This window comes from Scardinius erythrophthalmus (assembly GCF_964197995.2).
Source record: "Scardinius erythrophthalmus genome assembly, chromosome: 22".
NCBI classification, from domain to species: domain Eukaryota; kingdom Metazoa; phylum Chordata; class Actinopteri; order Cypriniformes; family Leuciscidae; genus Scardinius; species Scardinius erythrophthalmus.
Window position 1 is genome coordinate 15298765 of NC_138242.1, and position 16757 is coordinate 15315521.

The following is a 16757-nucleotide window of genomic DNA, read 5'->3' on the forward strand; positions in this document are numbered from 1 at the left end:
TGTGTCATAGTGGATGACAACCGACGCCACGCCTGCAACCCTTCACAACAGAAAGACTAGCATGTTTAATTTTTTTTTTCGGTCCTCTACAACGGGTTCCCGTCACATCTGTGAAGTTGACTAATAGGAGCATAGAAGTTCTTCCATACATTACTCTTTTTAAATGAGAGAGAGCTGTTAGGTGGAATTATGCAATGGAGCAAAGGTTCGTGGAGCTATGCAACTATACTCCTGCCTTTATGATCTTCCTCAAGGGACTACCACGACAGAGTGAAAAAAGATAAATGCTGGCAAGCAAAAGTGGAGGTGCTTCAGCAACCCGATTTATGCTCTTGTTTCCGGAAGTCAGTCACTAGTTCTACCTTTAATGACATCACACACGTCATAAAGATGGCAAGCAATGATTGGTCAGGAAGCAACATGTAGTCTGACATGTTTCTTTTCCATGACACAAGAATAATTTAGGAGTCAAAATCGCATAATCTGACACAGTGCCTATCGTAACATACAAAAATATTGTGTAGTCTGACTCTGAAGACAGATTTGTGAGATTTATTTAATCTGAACAGTTCTGGCATTTGTTTGGTTGTATTTTATTGTTATTATTTAAGAATAATAATTGGGACCAATTGGGGGTCAGGTGCATGCTCAAGGGCACCTCAGTTGTGGGTAATGAGCGTGGAAGAACACTGTTCATTCTCTCCCCTCACCTACATTTCCTGCCGGTACTGAGACTCAAACTTGCAACTTTCGGGTTACGTTTAAAGGTCCCGTTGCATGCGATTCCATGTTTCAAACTTTAGTAAGTGTGTAATGTTGCTGTTAGAGCATAAATAATATCTGTAAAATTATAAAGCTCAAAGTTCAATGCCAAGCGAGATATTTTATTTAACAGAAGTTGACTACAAAAAACGGCTCGATTGGACTACACCCCTCTACATCCTGCATTAGTGACATCACCAGAACCGTTTCTTGACTAACCTCCGCCCACAGGAATGCTCCCTCAACTCTACTGGCTACTTGCGCACTTCTTATAACTTAGCCTACTGTGTTTACTCAGCTCTTACGGTGATTTTCTGAAGTAAAACTGACGCTTCATCTTTTGTGTGATGTACAATAAACTTTATTAAACTCATCATTATATGTTTGATCATCATTCAGACAGCAGACTTGTAGGCTATTAATAAATAATGGATACATAGCCTACAAGCAGATGAGAAATACGTTATAATAACCGTAATTAAACTACTAAACCATACCTGTTTCATCTCTATACAGCAATCTGACTCTGTAGGCATTATTGTCCGACTCGAAATGAACACCGTTACTGAGAGTTTCTGATATTATCATCATTCCGTGAGATGAATTTTTCCTGACAGACTGAGCACGAGCTCATGAAGCTCCGCCCCCTGTGTCGTCCAGCAGCACCTCATTTGCATTTAAAGGGCACACACTGAAACGGCTCGTTTTTCTGAGCCCCAAAAAATGTCAATTTAAACATGCTGTAAAAAATGATCTGTTGGGTATTTTGAGCTCAAACTTCACATACACACTCTGGGGACATCAGAGACTTATTTTACATCTTGTGAAAAGGGGCATAGAACGGGACCTTTAAGTCACGGTTAAGTACGGTTAAGTCAGACTCTCTAACCATTAGGCCACAACTGCCCACAGTATATATTGCATTACCACAATATAGTATATATTGAAGGGCCCATTTTAAAGCATTTATGTTTTAGTTTTATCTGGCAAAATTTGCTGGCAAAAAGTCTGGCAAAAGTCACTAAATGTCGCTAGATGACGGCATATTCATGACGTCATCACATCATACTTGTGTTCTGCCTGCCGAATGTGTTTTCTCTCTAACTTAATGCTCACATACTGTATATAATATAATATAATATAATATAATATAATATAATATAATATAATATAATATAATATAATATAATATAATATAATATAATATAGCCGAATGTCAAATAAAGCTGTTCTCATTTCCTATATATATTTTTTGTCAGAGAAGAACAAGTAGCTATGATATAGTGAATGACTACATTTTTTATAGGCCTATGTGGAAAATTATCTGAATTGAGAGTGTTCGGGAACCGGATGAACTAAAGCTCTGTGACAGTGAGTATTACAAGTAATAAGCACAAGAAAAGAAAGGAAATTAAAATGTTCAAACAAAATTCTTTAAATATAAAAAAAAAGAAAAGTCCATGGAAAAACACTGCTCATTCACGTCTGTCAGCAGCCGTGCGCTCAACAGATGAACGTGCTGCTGCTCCTCTCACTGTACAGGGTAGACACAGCTAGAGAGAGTGACGGCAGGGAGAAAGCAAGACCTCACGCTCGCAGGTCAGTAGGCTACTGGCAGCATTTGGAGGTTACTGAGGTTTGTCCAAAAAGTCGATAGATTTGTCGCTAGTCGCTTTTTTGAAAAAATGTTGCTAAAGGGGTCTGAAAAGTCGCTAAAAAAACACTGAATATGGCTGCCGTAGCATCATCCAGGTGGATGCTGCACATTGGTGGTGGTTGAGGAGATTCCCCCTTCCATATGTCAAGCACTTTGAGTACCTAGATAAGCGCTATATATATGTCACAAATTAATTCATTAATTATCACAACCATGAACCATAATTTGCTACTTACTAGTCAATCAATTGGGCATTTTCAGTTGGACTTAAAGCCACAACAAGTTTGTACCATGCACTTATTTTGATTTTGATCTTTAATCTAAATTGGAGTTTTTAGACATCCTATTCCATTTTTGGCAACCTATGATGCCTTGCTGCAAAAGTTCCTATGGAAAAGCTGTTATGTATATTTTAGTCTCTGGTGGCAATAATGTCGGAGCTTTATTGCACAGGTGCTGCGTTTTTTTAATTTGGCAGATGTCATGTTTAAAGATGGCTGGACACACATCTGTCAGGAGCATTTTACAATTTTACCTGTGTGTGTGTGTGTGTGTGTGTGTGTGTGTGTGTGTGTGTGTGTGTGTGTGTGTGTGTGTGTGTGTGTGTGTGTGTGTGTTGTCAGCATGTAGATAGGTTTCTCATCAATCTCAGGGCCCTAAGGGTGAATTGAAGAGTGCTGTTCTTTCAGTTGTGAAGTGAGGCTTGTGGTGTGTGAATATGTATTTGAGTGTCTGGGGAGAGCTGTATGTAATTCCAGTAGTTTTGCATTCCTGAGGAGAGCAAAGATGAACACCCAAATACACAGACTGCGCAGTAAACACGAATACACAGAATAACACGGTAAAATAGACAATTATTTCCTTATCTCAATCCTTATCTGTTATAAAAACTATTATATTAATATATTAAAAACAATTATACTAATAATTATTTATATTTATTGTCTAGTTAATATCATTATTTTATTATATTTACATAATTATAAAAAAATATATACCACTTTGCTACTGAATCTCCACATTATATAACTCAACAAAAAGGTGATAACATTGCTGTTTTTAAGTAATTAAACTAACAGCTTTGTTTCCTTTTTCTATATTGATGATAATAAGAAATGTTTCTTGAACACCAACATTGCTATGACCGTTTCATATTACAGATCTGTGTATCACTACGCAGCACCCTTATTATCCACCCTTAGCATTTTCACCACTGTATAGAGCATGGAACATGAAAAATAAGTTCCTGATCATGTGTATACTAACTCAAGTTCACACACACAGAACCACTTTTATGTATTTTTGATTTGTACAGGTACCCATGTGCATGTTCCAGTGGTTTTGGACAAGCTAGTACTGTATAAAATACTTTGCATTCATGCATATGTGAATACCTCATTTGTACTACAATGTATGTTTGTGTGTTTATCTTTATGCTGTTTTGAGTCTGCATGTGAACATTATGTCCTGGACTCTCTATTTGGCCAGTTGAACTGCTCTGTGACTCATTATTGTGCATTCTGCATGTGTGCAAACTACTGCCTTGGGTCTTATGATGCCATACCATGCCATACATACAGTACTATCCAAAGAACATGGGAAGTTTTTGTTATTTTTACATTAATAATTATATTCTCTTAGTCGTCTTTAAAAAACATGAGAAACCCCAACATTCCTATCATGATGTTGAATGTAAGGACACGCCTGGGGCCCTATTTTAACGATCTGAAACGCAAGTATCAAGCGCGAAACGCAAGTAACTTTGTGGGCGGGTCTTGGGCGCTGTTGCTATTATACCGGCGGGATAAATGACTCTTGCGCCCGACGCAAATCTAAAATGGTCTGAAGTAGCTTCATTATTCATAGGTGTGGTTTGGGCGTAACGTGAAACCAATCAGAGCGACATCTCACATTCCCTTTAAGAGCAGGCACGCTTGTTCTATGGCGGATTGCTATTATAACGGCGGATTTGCCAGGCGCGCGCCAGCAGCGGTTCACAGCCGAGGAGACCGACGTTCTCGTAAGGACTGCCCCGGGGAGCGCAAGTGTATTTCCTAGTTTACCGACGTGCGTCTGTGGAGGGAAAAGTCTGCTGTGCGCGGGTGCAAAATAGGAATGATACATGCGTTGGTGTACAAAGTCAATTGCGCTGGGTGCAAGATAGGGCCCCTGATGTTTTTGAGATGCTGATCACATCTCAAGGGCAGCAAAGTAAATGCTGTCCATTTAACTTTGTGATTTTTCATTTCTCACCTCACCATCTTCTGTGTTGACAGATCAGTATGTGCAAAGTGTGTGCCATCATAATTGTAATTTAAATATTAACACGGTCTGTTTCACCCGCACTACTTGTGAACTTCATTTTCATGCTGGATCGACTTCAGAGGGAAGAACATAAAACAGTTTTTCAGTGAACATAAATTAACATCTGAACAGAAAAAGATTGTGGGAATGCTCTCTGCTGTAGGCCACGGCTTCATTACATTACGGCAGATATTATAATGTAAATTGCTGCAAAAATAATTTCCATTGTGGTTAATGAATCTCAAGTCTGCATCCTCTTTCTTAAAGTGGGTCATGAAGATGGGTAACACTCACTGATCTATATAAATGAGTAGATTGTTAAATAGGTTCTGAACTGCCAGCAGGCAGCCACTGGAAGTGTTCAAGCGGCCATCTTACGATTTCCAACCGACATAGGGCATTATTGAATTGCAAGCAAAACAATGACCTAAAATCACCTGATTTGCAGGGTATCAGTCACACATGAATAATTTAAACTTTTTAAGAAATATGTATGAACATTGATACTTCAAACGTTATCTGTAATGTTTATGGTCTTTTGGGGCAGGATAAGTGATGTAAAGACATAGTTCCCTTTCGTAGTCACTCCGATTTACGTCGGATGACGACAAATGGGGTTTCGCTTAGAAAGCCTATCATCTTCGAGTATATAAAACGAGCCAATGGCGATGAAATGCCATGGGTCTGCGGAATTTGCATAGCGTATCTCAGCCCCACCCTGGGGGTATATAAGGAAGTACGCCGCAACATGCAGATATGTTTTCGCTGAGGAGCCAAGTTCATCACTTCACTCCACAGCCAATTCCGAGTTCATCTCTATGTCTCTTCGAGACGAGCCTCTCTCCAGGTGTTGGTGTGACAGCGAGTTCCAGCGAGTGCACATTCCCTGCTTATCTGTGCAGTGATTTGCCAGTGTTTGTGTGTTCATCTCCCTGGTCGCTTCAACACTTGCGGAGAAAAATCTCCTTTCTAAAAGAGCTTGCACGCGGCACGTCTTTTTAAAGATGCCTCGCCTGTGCACTTCTGGATGCGGTTTTTACATTTCTGACTCTGACATGCCCATCGCACGGTTGCAGTCGAGACTCAATGACTTTAATAGTAGAGTCCCCTCACTCGTACCCCGATCTACGAGCTCCACGAGAGCTGGTACTTCGGCTGGCGACCAGGGTGACCTGAGGGTTACGGTGTGGACTCAAGCGCCGACTATTCCACGCTCCACACCCCCCTCTACCACCGTGCAACCCGCGAGTGTTCCGAATAGACCCGCTGTACAGTCCTCTGACTTGCTGCGGGTTTCATTCGGCGCTCCAGAGGAAGATGTAATGTCAATCGCTGCATCACAAGGTGGGCAGGAGTCCTTGGGAAGTGAGGATTCGGCTGTGCTGCCACCTTCGGGTGTCCCAGCATTGCCCGAGTCTGATCCCGAGCTGACGGCCATGCTTTCCCTACCATCACTTCCGCTAGAGCATTGTCCACAAGACATGCCTATGCGTTGAAGTGGAACCTCTTTGTCAACTGGTGTTCTTCTAAACATCTAGAACCCACAAAATGCCCGATCAGTGTCGTGCTTTCCTTCCTGCAAGAAGGGTTGGAGCGAAGGCTGTCTCCCTCCACCCTGAAAGTGTATGTTGCTGCCATTGCCGCACATCCCGACGCAGTTGATGGTAAGTCTCTGGGAAAGCACGACCTGATCATCAGGTTCCTGAGGGGAGCGAGGAGACTGAATCCTCCTCGTCCTCCCCTCGTACCCTCTTGGGACCTCTCAGTGGTTTTAACTGCCCTGCAGAGTGCTCCCTTTGAGCCTCTGCAATCAGTGGAGCTTAAGTTCCTGTCAATGAAGACAGCGCTCCTGGTTGCATTGGCCTCCATCAAGAGGGTAGGGGACCTGCAGGCATTTTCGGTTGACGAAGCGTGCCTGGAATTCGGATCGGCTAACTCTCACGTAATCCTGAGACCCTGGCCTGGATATGTGCCCAAGGTTCCCACCACTCCCTTTCGAGACCAGGTGGTGAACCTGCAAGCGCTGCCCTTGGAGGAGGCAGACCCAGCCTTGGCACTGCTCTGTCCAGTACGCCCTCCGTGCTTACGTAGGCAGAACGCAGTGTTTCAGGACCTCAGATCAGCTCTTTGTCTGTCATGGTGGGAAGCTGAAGGGAAAGGCTCTCTCCAAGCAAAGGTTGTCTCACTGGATAGTGGGCCATTGCTTTGGCTTACCAGCGGCAAGGTCGACCATGCCCCCTTGGTGTGACGGCCCACTCCACTCGGAGTGTGGCATCCTCTTGGGCTCTAGCGCATGGCACCTCGCTAACAGACATCTGCAGAGCTGCAGGCTGGGCGACACCTAACACATTCGCGAGATTCTACAATCTCCGAGTTGAGCCAGTTTCTTCTCATGTACTCGCTTCAACTAGCCGGTACTAGATTCTGCTCAGGTGTCTTCGCTTGCTCGCCATTCCTCTCCACGGACGGGATACATGCGATATTCTCCTCAGGTGAGCCTGATAAGCCCTGAGTCTCCTCCAGCACTGTTGACATCAACGCCAGAGTTTTGCCACCGGCAGCTTTCACGCTTGGCTAGGTGCCTCCATGTGCATGGTTCCCCCTCTGGGCGACCCCCACATGTGTATTTCCACTGTAAGCCTCTCTGAGCATGTGTCTTTCCCTCGGCAAGCCACCTTGCCACCCCTGGGGTTGAAATATTCCACCTGCAGCTGGACACCCCAGTGTTACTCCATATGCAGCCCCCCGGGGTCATATGTGTATTCCAAGTCCCCCCCTTCGGGCTGGGCATAATTGCATATTTCCACTGAGATATGCTTCCCAGTGTACCTTGGTATTCCTGTGCTAAGTAGGACTCCTTCGTCCGTGCTAGTCTCACGACAGGGAGCTCAGGCTTACGCAGGGCACTGGAAGACAGTCGAGAGGTGGCGTGATTACACTGGGAACCTCATTCGTCGTCATCCGACGTAACTCGGAGTGACTACGAAAGGGAACGTCTCGGTTACGTATGTAACCCTCGTTCCCTGAGTAGGGAACGGAGACATTACGTCTCCCTGCCACTTCCGCTGTACCGCTGGAACGCCTGAGTTCAGTCTCGGCTCCTCAGCGAAGACATATCTGCATGTTGCGGCGTACTTCCTTATATACCCCCAGGGTGGGGCGGAGATACGCTATGCAAATTCCGCAGACCCATGGCATTTCATTGCCATTGGCTCATTTTATATACTCAAAGATGATAGGCTTTCTAAGCGAAACCCCATTCGTCGTCATCCGACTCAGGGAACGAGGGTTACATACGTAACCGAGACGTTTAGATGGGTGTGTCTACTGCACAATGCCGACACGGGTAACTGAACTAACACAATAGATTTCTGTATGTATTTTACAGTAAATACTAAGCATGAACATTATTAGCAGAAATTGATTCGTATATGCATTAAATATTACAATACATACAATTCCCTATTACTAAATTGCACTATATTAAAAAGGTTTACCATCCATCATCTTGCTATGAGCAACAGTATAAATGCTTGGACATAAAGCTTCATGTCTTTAAATCCATTCGCAGTCTGCGTCATTGCTCGGAATAAGTTGTGAAGCGTATATTATTTCCTGATGTCTTTTAGTTGACCAACATCCACTTCAGACTCTTGAAGATCTTGAAAACCGTAAAAAAGCCACAGGTCAGCTCAAATTCTATGGCTTTTTACTAGCATGACAGATTGCATATGAATTAAGTGTTATTTGTATATATATTGTTGAGCTAATTATTAATCTAACCAACATTTAAGTCATTATCTTTACTGCTTCGAAACACATGCTGTTAATGAAAAGGGTTGAATCATTTACAGTTACTGTACGAATAAAACAGTATTATTATATAACATAACAGGAATACATAACCACCGTGAATAACTGTACTTGACGAATAAAGTTGTATGCAAATGCCTTACAAAGCATAAATCTGTATTCACGTTTCTGAAGAATGGTGTCTCGTCCGTGTTTATTTATTAATATATAAAATAAAATAAAATAAAATAAAATAAAATAAAATAAAATAAAATAAAATAAAATAAAATAAAAAGTAATTGTGTGCACATCCCACCTTCTGGCAGGTGCAGGACAAAAGGAACTTACTAAAGTGAAAAAATGTAATGTCCGCAACACTGCTTTTAACTGCCATATTTAATAAAAAGGCAACGTCTGGGGCTTCAAACAAATGGTCTTTGCATTTTGCCTGAAGAAGTCCCAGCAGGGTCGAAACGTTGCCTTTTCATTAAATATGGCAGTTAAAAGCAGTGTTGCGGACATTACATTTTTTTTCACTTTATTTATTAATATAGCCATATATCTTGCCCATATCAGATCACATGTTAATATCATTCAGTGTTAACTTAATGGTAGAAAAAATTAACATTCCATTCCATCTCATTTCGGAATATCTATCCGCTCTTGATGGACTTGTCAATTTCTTCAAGAGAGTGCTACACATGAGGCCCCTGCAGTGGTGGCTCAGGACCAGGGGGTTTTCCCCGAGGGGCAACCCATTTCGCACAATCAAGGTCACGCGGCGATGCCTACGTGCCTTGGTTATGTGGAAGAAACCTTGGTTCCTGTCCCAAGGCCCAGTGCTGGGAGCTCCTTGTCGTCGCAAACTGCTAACGACGGATGCTTCCCTCACGGGCTGGGGAGCGATCCTAGAGGGTCGCTCATCTCAAGGTCTGTGGGAAAACCATCATCATTCCTGGCATATCAATCGCCTAGAGATGTTAGCTGTCTTCCGGGCTCTGAGGAGCTTTATCACAGATCTCAGGGGACACCATGTGCTAGTACATACGGACAACACTTCGGTAGTCGCCTATATAAATCACCAAGGGGGTTTGCGCTCGCGCCCATTATCCAATCTGGCACGCCATATCCTCTTGTGGTCCCAGGGGAAGTTGCTGTCTCTCAGGGCAGCCTACATCCCCGGGGTCCAGAATTTAGGAGCAGACACTCTGTCGAGACAGGGGCTGAGGCCCGGGGAATGGAGGCTCCACCCCGAGGTGGTGGAGCTGATATGGAGGGAGTTTGGCCAAGCACAAGTGGATCTGTTTGCGTCTCGAGAGACGTCTCACTGTCCACTTTGGTTCTCCCTCACGCATCCAGCTCCTCTGGGACTGGATGCTACGGTGCAGACGTGGCCGAGGCTACGTCTGTACGCTTTTCCCCCAGTTGCTCTGCTCCCGGGAGTTCTGGAGAGAGTTCGCAGGGACCGGGTTTGCCTGCTTCTTATAGCCCCGCGCTGGCCGGGCAGAGTATGGTTTCCCGATCTTGTGTCGCTCCTCGACGGGCCTCCTCTGGAGCTACCCGTCAGGAGGGACCTTCTGTCCCAGGCGGAGGGCTCGATATTTCACCCTCGGCCAGAACTGTGGAACCTGTGGGCTTGGCCTCCGAGGGGGCCCAGCTCATAGAGTCAGGTCTCTCAACTGAGGTTGTTGAGACCATTCTACAGTCCAGAGCTCCCTCCACGAGGAAACTTTATGCCCTGAAGTGGAGAGTTTTCACTTCTTGGTGTAGTGACCGTCGGTTGGACCCAGTTCACTGCCCAGTTGGTACAGTGCTGGAGTTCCTGCAAGAACGGTTCACTGCAGGTCTGACCCCGTCCACTTTAAAGGTTTATGTGGCGGCCATAGGTGCTTACCACATTCCTTTGGGTGGAATGTCTGTGGGGAAGGACCCTTTGGTATCTCGTTTCCTTCGTGGCACCTGGAGGCTGAGGCCTGCAGTTCGCTCTAGGGTGCCACCGTGGGATTTGTCCATTGCGCTGCAAGGCCTTTCCCTGGCCCCCTTTGAGCCTATTGAGGAGGTTCCTGAGAAGTTTTTAACATTGAAAGCTCTGTTCCTCCTAGCCATTTCCTCTCTTAAGAGGATAGGGGACCTCCAAGCACTGTCGGTTGCCCCGTCATGCTTGGAGTTTGCTCCGGGTATGGTGAGAGCTTTTCTGCATCCAAGACCGGGCTATATCCCCAAGGTCCCCACTAACTTGGCCAGACCTATTATTTTGCAGGCCTTCTGTCCTCCTCCCTTTCAGAATGCGGACCAGGAGACTAATAATTTGCTTTGCCGAGTCCGGGCATTAGACGCTTATGTCCACAGAGCTGCCCTGTGGCGTAAAAGTGATCAATTATTTGTGTGCTTTGGGTCCCCTAACAAGGGATCTCCAGTGTCTAAGCAAAGGATGAGCAAGTGGGTGGTTGAGGCCATTTCGCTTGCTTATGAAGCAGCCGGACAGTCTTCTCCTATGGCTGTCCGGTCTACTAGGAGTATGGCGGCCTCCAAGGCCCTTATATCAGGAGTTTCCTTACAGGACGTTTGTGATGCGTCAGGCTGGTCCTCACCGCACACATTCGTCAGGTTCTACTCTCTGGATTTGGACTCTACACCAGGGTCTCATGTTCTGTCTTCCTAGTGCTGCTCACTTGATTTCACACAGGACAGACATTCGTAGCTATGGTGGCGTTGGTATAGACGTTCCCATAGCGTCAAACTCGAAGCAACGCGAGTTCCCTTGAAAGGGAACGCCTCGGTTACGACTGTAACCTCGGTTCCCTGAAGAGGGAACGAGCGTTGCGTCACCTTGCCATATCTCCTTCATGCCTGTCAGCGGCTACTTCAGACTTTTTACGAAGCTGTCGCTCTCTGTTTTCAAGCAGGCTTTATAGTTTCCTGGTACATGACGTCACCCGCATCTGACGCTCTGCCATGCCATTGGACTGATTTTACATGTGCTTCAAGACATCATCACGCAAAGCGTTCCCATAGCGTCAAACTCGACGCAACGCTCGTTCCCTCTTCAGGGAACCGAGGTTACAGTCGTAACCGAGGCGTTTGGTTTGTCTAAACAATTAAATTTGTTTTTTTTTCCCCGCTGAAGTATGTTTTTGACTTTTAATAGAGAAAATGTTGACGCAATACTAGTAATACTACTAAATAAGCATAATTTCTCAGTATTCACAGAAAGAGAAAAACAAGTTCTATTCATTAAAGCTTCAGAAAGCCAGTTATGGTAATGATCTCTTTTACCATGGGAAGTGTCAGGGAGCTTGGCAGACGGACAGATGAGTATTTTAATTCCCTGCACAGATTTAATTCAGATCTCATTTAGATGAAAATTTCCTATTGAATAAATATGAGTTTTGGGAAAACTGAAGATTTTTTGGAATTCCTATGGAGAAAATGAATGGGGAAAATAAAAGTGAGCAGTCAATGTGTTCTATTATTTTGTCATAGCAATAAACTGTACAACACAGGAAAGTACTAATTTACTTATATTGCCATAAAGCACTTAGTTGTCATAGAGATTACTTGACAGTTCTATTATAGCAGTGTTATACCCTAACCAGAGTAGTGACAGCAAAATAGTTGTTTTAGAACAATGACTCCCAAATTGATGTAATAAAGCAAGTCAAAAGGCAATGATAGATTTATAATAATGAAGACATTTTTAAATTTAATTGCAATAGGTCATTGATCTTAAATAGTTATAATAGAGCAGAGACAGCACAATCATTAAAATAGAGTAATGGCTGCACAATGTCTATAATAAAGCAATGTCAGCCTAATAGTTGTCACTGAGCAATGACTACACACTAATTACAAAGTATTTTTACTCGATGAACAAGTGCAGAGAAAAGACATTAGTTCTATTTTGGCAATGCATACACAATTGATTTTTAAAGTAATGTTCTATTATAAATAAAATACAGCATTTGCTTTATAGTATTTGTAATAAAACAGTGACATTGGTTACACACTACAGAATCTCAGCATTATAGTTATAACTAGAATAATCCCGCAGCCAGAATAAGAATAGCATTTCATCTATTGCTTTGTATTTATTTGTATAGTGGAATTAAACTGAGTTTATTATGTTCAATTTAACATCCAACCACTTTCTTCTGTGTGTAGGCTCTTGAGGACACAGTCTCTAGAATGGTACTACAATAATGTGAAGAGTCGGTTTAAGAGATTTGGCAGTGCCAAAGTGCTGAAGACCCTCTACAGGAAACACATCATCGAAAGAGGAGCATTGTCTGAGTTACCAGGTACCAAATACACACATACATCCAGAATTTAGTGTGTGTATAATTTTTATGTTTTAAGTAACATACAACTCACTTTATCACATTTATGGGACTCGCGCCCAAGTGCAATGTTGTACCATTTGAGCTACAGAGCAAGTCTACTCTGTCAGAAAGAAGTACAGAAGTACATATGCAGTTGATAATGTGATGCAAATGTCAAAATATAGTCGTTTACAAATCATGCCCTATGGTAAAGTGTTTTGAGGTCATAAAATAGTGTTGTACAAGGAGTCGCTCAAAGATAATTCTTAATTAATTGATAATCTGCCCTTGTGATCATTATTTGTGTGAACAAAAATGTGTTGTTTTACTGCACCTAGTGTTCATTTCAGCTGGAAACTGCAGTGAATTGTATGAGTTTTGCAAAAAGGTAGGTAGAGGCATATTTTTTCAACAAGACATTCAGTGTTTAGTTACATCCAAAATTAGTGATACCACAGTAGGCTACAGATTAGCAAGTGATATATGCTAATGCTTTAGCATCTCCCAGCATCATGTTAGTATCACCATGCTAGCAGTTATACTAGAATAACTGACCTATATAGTTTTGCTATCAATCCATGTGATAAAAAGGGTAACAGTGCAATGGTGATAGTAGTAGCTCACTAGTCACTACTAAAACTCTTTTATGTGTAGTATAGTGTAAAATGAAATAATCCCCTTACCATCAGACTAACACCCACATATACCTTTCATCTCTCTCTCTATCTCTCGCTATCAGAAGAAATAGGATTACTGCTGCTAGGCTTTCATTTGAAATGAGAAATGCGGATTATCCAACATGAGTCAGTGAGCACATTGAATGTGTGTGTGGACAGTGACGTAATGATTGAGTAACTTCCTCCTCCTCATAAATGATCTGTCACTGCTTTATAGTTTCATTTGCACTCTAGTCCTCGTGTTTGTCTGTGTGCTTGTGTGTCATGAGGGTTCATGTCCTTGTACAGGTTAATCTGTGCAAGAGAGCGAGTATTTATGTGTAGCCGCAGTTTGTGTAGTTCAGCTACTGTATAGTTTGCTCATAAGTGAATGAATGCATGTTTGTGTGTTCAAGCTTGCTTGACTGTTTCTCTCTGTCCTTGAAAAACACACAGATCAAATTAAACAAGAAACATTGATGTGAAACATTGAAGTGATCTCACAGTAGGTCATGGCTGCAGTTGTTAAATGGTCTATCTCTATAACACCACACTTTTACTGCACCCAGAGAGAGAGATAGAGCAAGGCTCTAGAGACAGAACAGAGCAGATAGAGAAGCAATATTTATTTCATAGGTTTGATTAAATGATATATCACTTTGACAATTACTTTTTAACACTGCAATCACAATACATTTGTTAGAGCAATGCATATGCTGTTTTGTGATGTATTAAACACATTTTAAAGTGAATTTTTTTTATCCCTGCTTACCGTTTTTTCAAATTGCTTAGACATTAAAAGTGGAACTTGAGGCCCACTTAGCGAAATACGGTGACTGGGAGGGGACATGTTTGGTTCACTTAGTTTTGTCATGGCCACAACATATAAACTCATGGGAACGTGATATTAAGTCGCGGGAACGTCATAATATCTCGTGGGCACGAGATCATATGTTGAGCGAACGACATCCATTTTTCGTGGCCACGACTTAATATGTTGAGGGAAAAACATCCGTTTCTTGTGGCCACGACTTAATGTGTTGAGGGAACGACATCCATTTCTCGTGGCGACGACTTAATATGTTGAGGGAATAGCATCCATTTCTCGTAGCCACGACTTAATATGTAGAGAGAACGACAACATCCCTCATGTCCCTCATCCCAACAACATTGGCTTCAAAATGTTTAAGTTACCGGCCATTCAGAACTTCTACAAGCCAAAAAAAAAGAAAAGAAAAGAAATTAACTATATTAACTATGCCACAGCTATAAAATTTGGATTTCATACATTCGTTTCTAATTCAAACAAAATCCTGTCATCCAGCATCTCTTTCATCCTCATCATTTTCACCAAAATGTGTTTTAGGTGGACAGATCAATACAGTACAAAGAACATCAAAAAATGTAGAATGTTGGAAAATAACAATGTTTTTTATGTTAACCAAATGCTTTTTAATCTTCACTATTGCTTCAATGCAAATGAACAAGCGTGCCGTTATTTGTTGCGTAGTGACGTGCATGTTTAAGTAAGCCAGATATGCGCAGATTATATGCAATACACTGTATTTAATATATCATGATGACTCACGAGTTGAGTATTTGCGCTAAATCTGCACAGATTTGACTTCCATGAACTTCCCCAGCAAAGTGAGTCAACATAATAAGTAACATGCTAAATTGGCTAATGATTTGGCAGCGTTACCCGCCACGGTTCATTTTTACACGCATTTGGTAGGTTGGCGGGTGTTCGTTTTAAACCCTGCCTACATGTGTGAAAACACTTATACATAAATTGATCTCTTATAAATCAAAACTCAATGTTTTCAGCCTCTTGCATTTCTTTTATTTTGTAAATATATATTGAATATGCATACAAGTCATCACCTTTATTTCTTTAGCACTTCTGCTTTAAAACAGCTCTAACAAGCTAATAGTGTCATTACAGAGCTCAAGTCAATTCAGTGTTGATTCAGTTCAGTTCAATAACTATAAAGTTTAGCAATTGTGCATACATACAGTGTATTTGTGCACATATTGTTCATGTGTAAGTACTATGACAAACTCCTGCACACTGAATAAGCAACAGACACAAGAGTCAAACTACAGAGTAGTTCTCTTACGAGAGATACTCTCGTACTGCGTAGAATACGCTAGGGGAAAATCCTTTTCCACGAGAATACTGAAGCCAAAAAATTATCCTTTAATTTTGTATTAATGTAAAACGCGTTGCGGCAGCATACAGACATAGGCGAGGCAGCTCGCGCGCCTATTGGCTGGTCTGCTGGCAACTGCTTAAGCCTATCGAGCGAGACCTAGAGTGACGTCAGACCCAATGAGGGCGCTTCGCGCCCTCTGCGTCAGGTCCCGCCGAGACGGGCGTGGCTTAGGTCTATAAATACCGCTCGCAGGCATTATTTCTCAGATTTTTCATCCTTCAGCGAAGCAACTCACATCGCTGGATCCGAGAAGAAGCCGCGCTGTTGAAGAAGCACCTCAGAGTCGACGAAGCTGCTGGCCGCGCCGCCTTCATCGCCTTCCTGCTGCGCTATCCAGCGCCTATATCCTTTTATTGCACTGTGTGTGTGTGTTCGCCGGCCCTACTCACACTGTCTAAAAGAGCTGCGTCTTTTTCAAGATGCCTGCTTGTGGCTCGTGCAGAGCCACACTCAGCGACGGGGACCGCCATGTCATCTGCGCTTCCTGCCTGGGTCAAGAACATGCAGCTCTCGCGCTCGCTGATGGCGGCTGCCATCACTGCGAGCTGTTGCCATTAGCGACTCTGAGGACTCGCTTGGCACTGTTCAACGAGACTGCGCCCACACCTGCTGTTGTGCCGCGCCGTAAAAAGCGGCGCGCTCAGCGAATCCCGGAGCCCTCTCTCAGCCGTCAAAGCTCGCCGGTGCGCCCGCCAGCTTCTCCGGTTTCATCAGCTTCACTTCCGGACGGACAGCGGCCGCGGTCTGCCGCCGCTTCTGTCGATGACGCTGATGAGATCGACGCGCTGCTACGAGAGGGGGATTCCTGCTCTCTCATAGCATCAGGCAGTGAGGATTGGGCGAGCTCTGAGGATCCCGACCCCCTGCCCGTGCTTCAACGGGAAAGAGAGCGAGCATTGAGGCGGAGCTCATGCGCGTGCTCACTCAGGCCACGGCGAGCCTCGGCCTCGAGTGGATTACGCCTGAGCAGCCTGCTCACAACCGGCTGGACGGCTACTTCCTGCCTGGGGAGCGCGTTTCACCCGCATCCAAGCCAGCGCCTTTTCTTCCT

The 16757-nt window shown here is 43.4% G+C and overlaps 1 protein-coding gene across 1 annotated transcript in view; it reads left to right on the plus strand.

The window, feature by feature from the left end:
- Positions 1-16757, plus strand: part of myripb (myosin VIIA and Rab interacting protein b) — a gene marked incomplete at both ends in the record, with an annotated part of 325794 nt that overhangs the window by 264207 nt on the left and 44830 nt on the right. The window contains one exon of the mRNA XM_081352764.1: positions 12677-12813. Within this exon, the coding sequence (XP_081208890.1) occupies positions 12677-12813 (137 nt within the window). The remainder of the gene's footprint in view (positions 1-12676; positions 12814-16757) is intronic.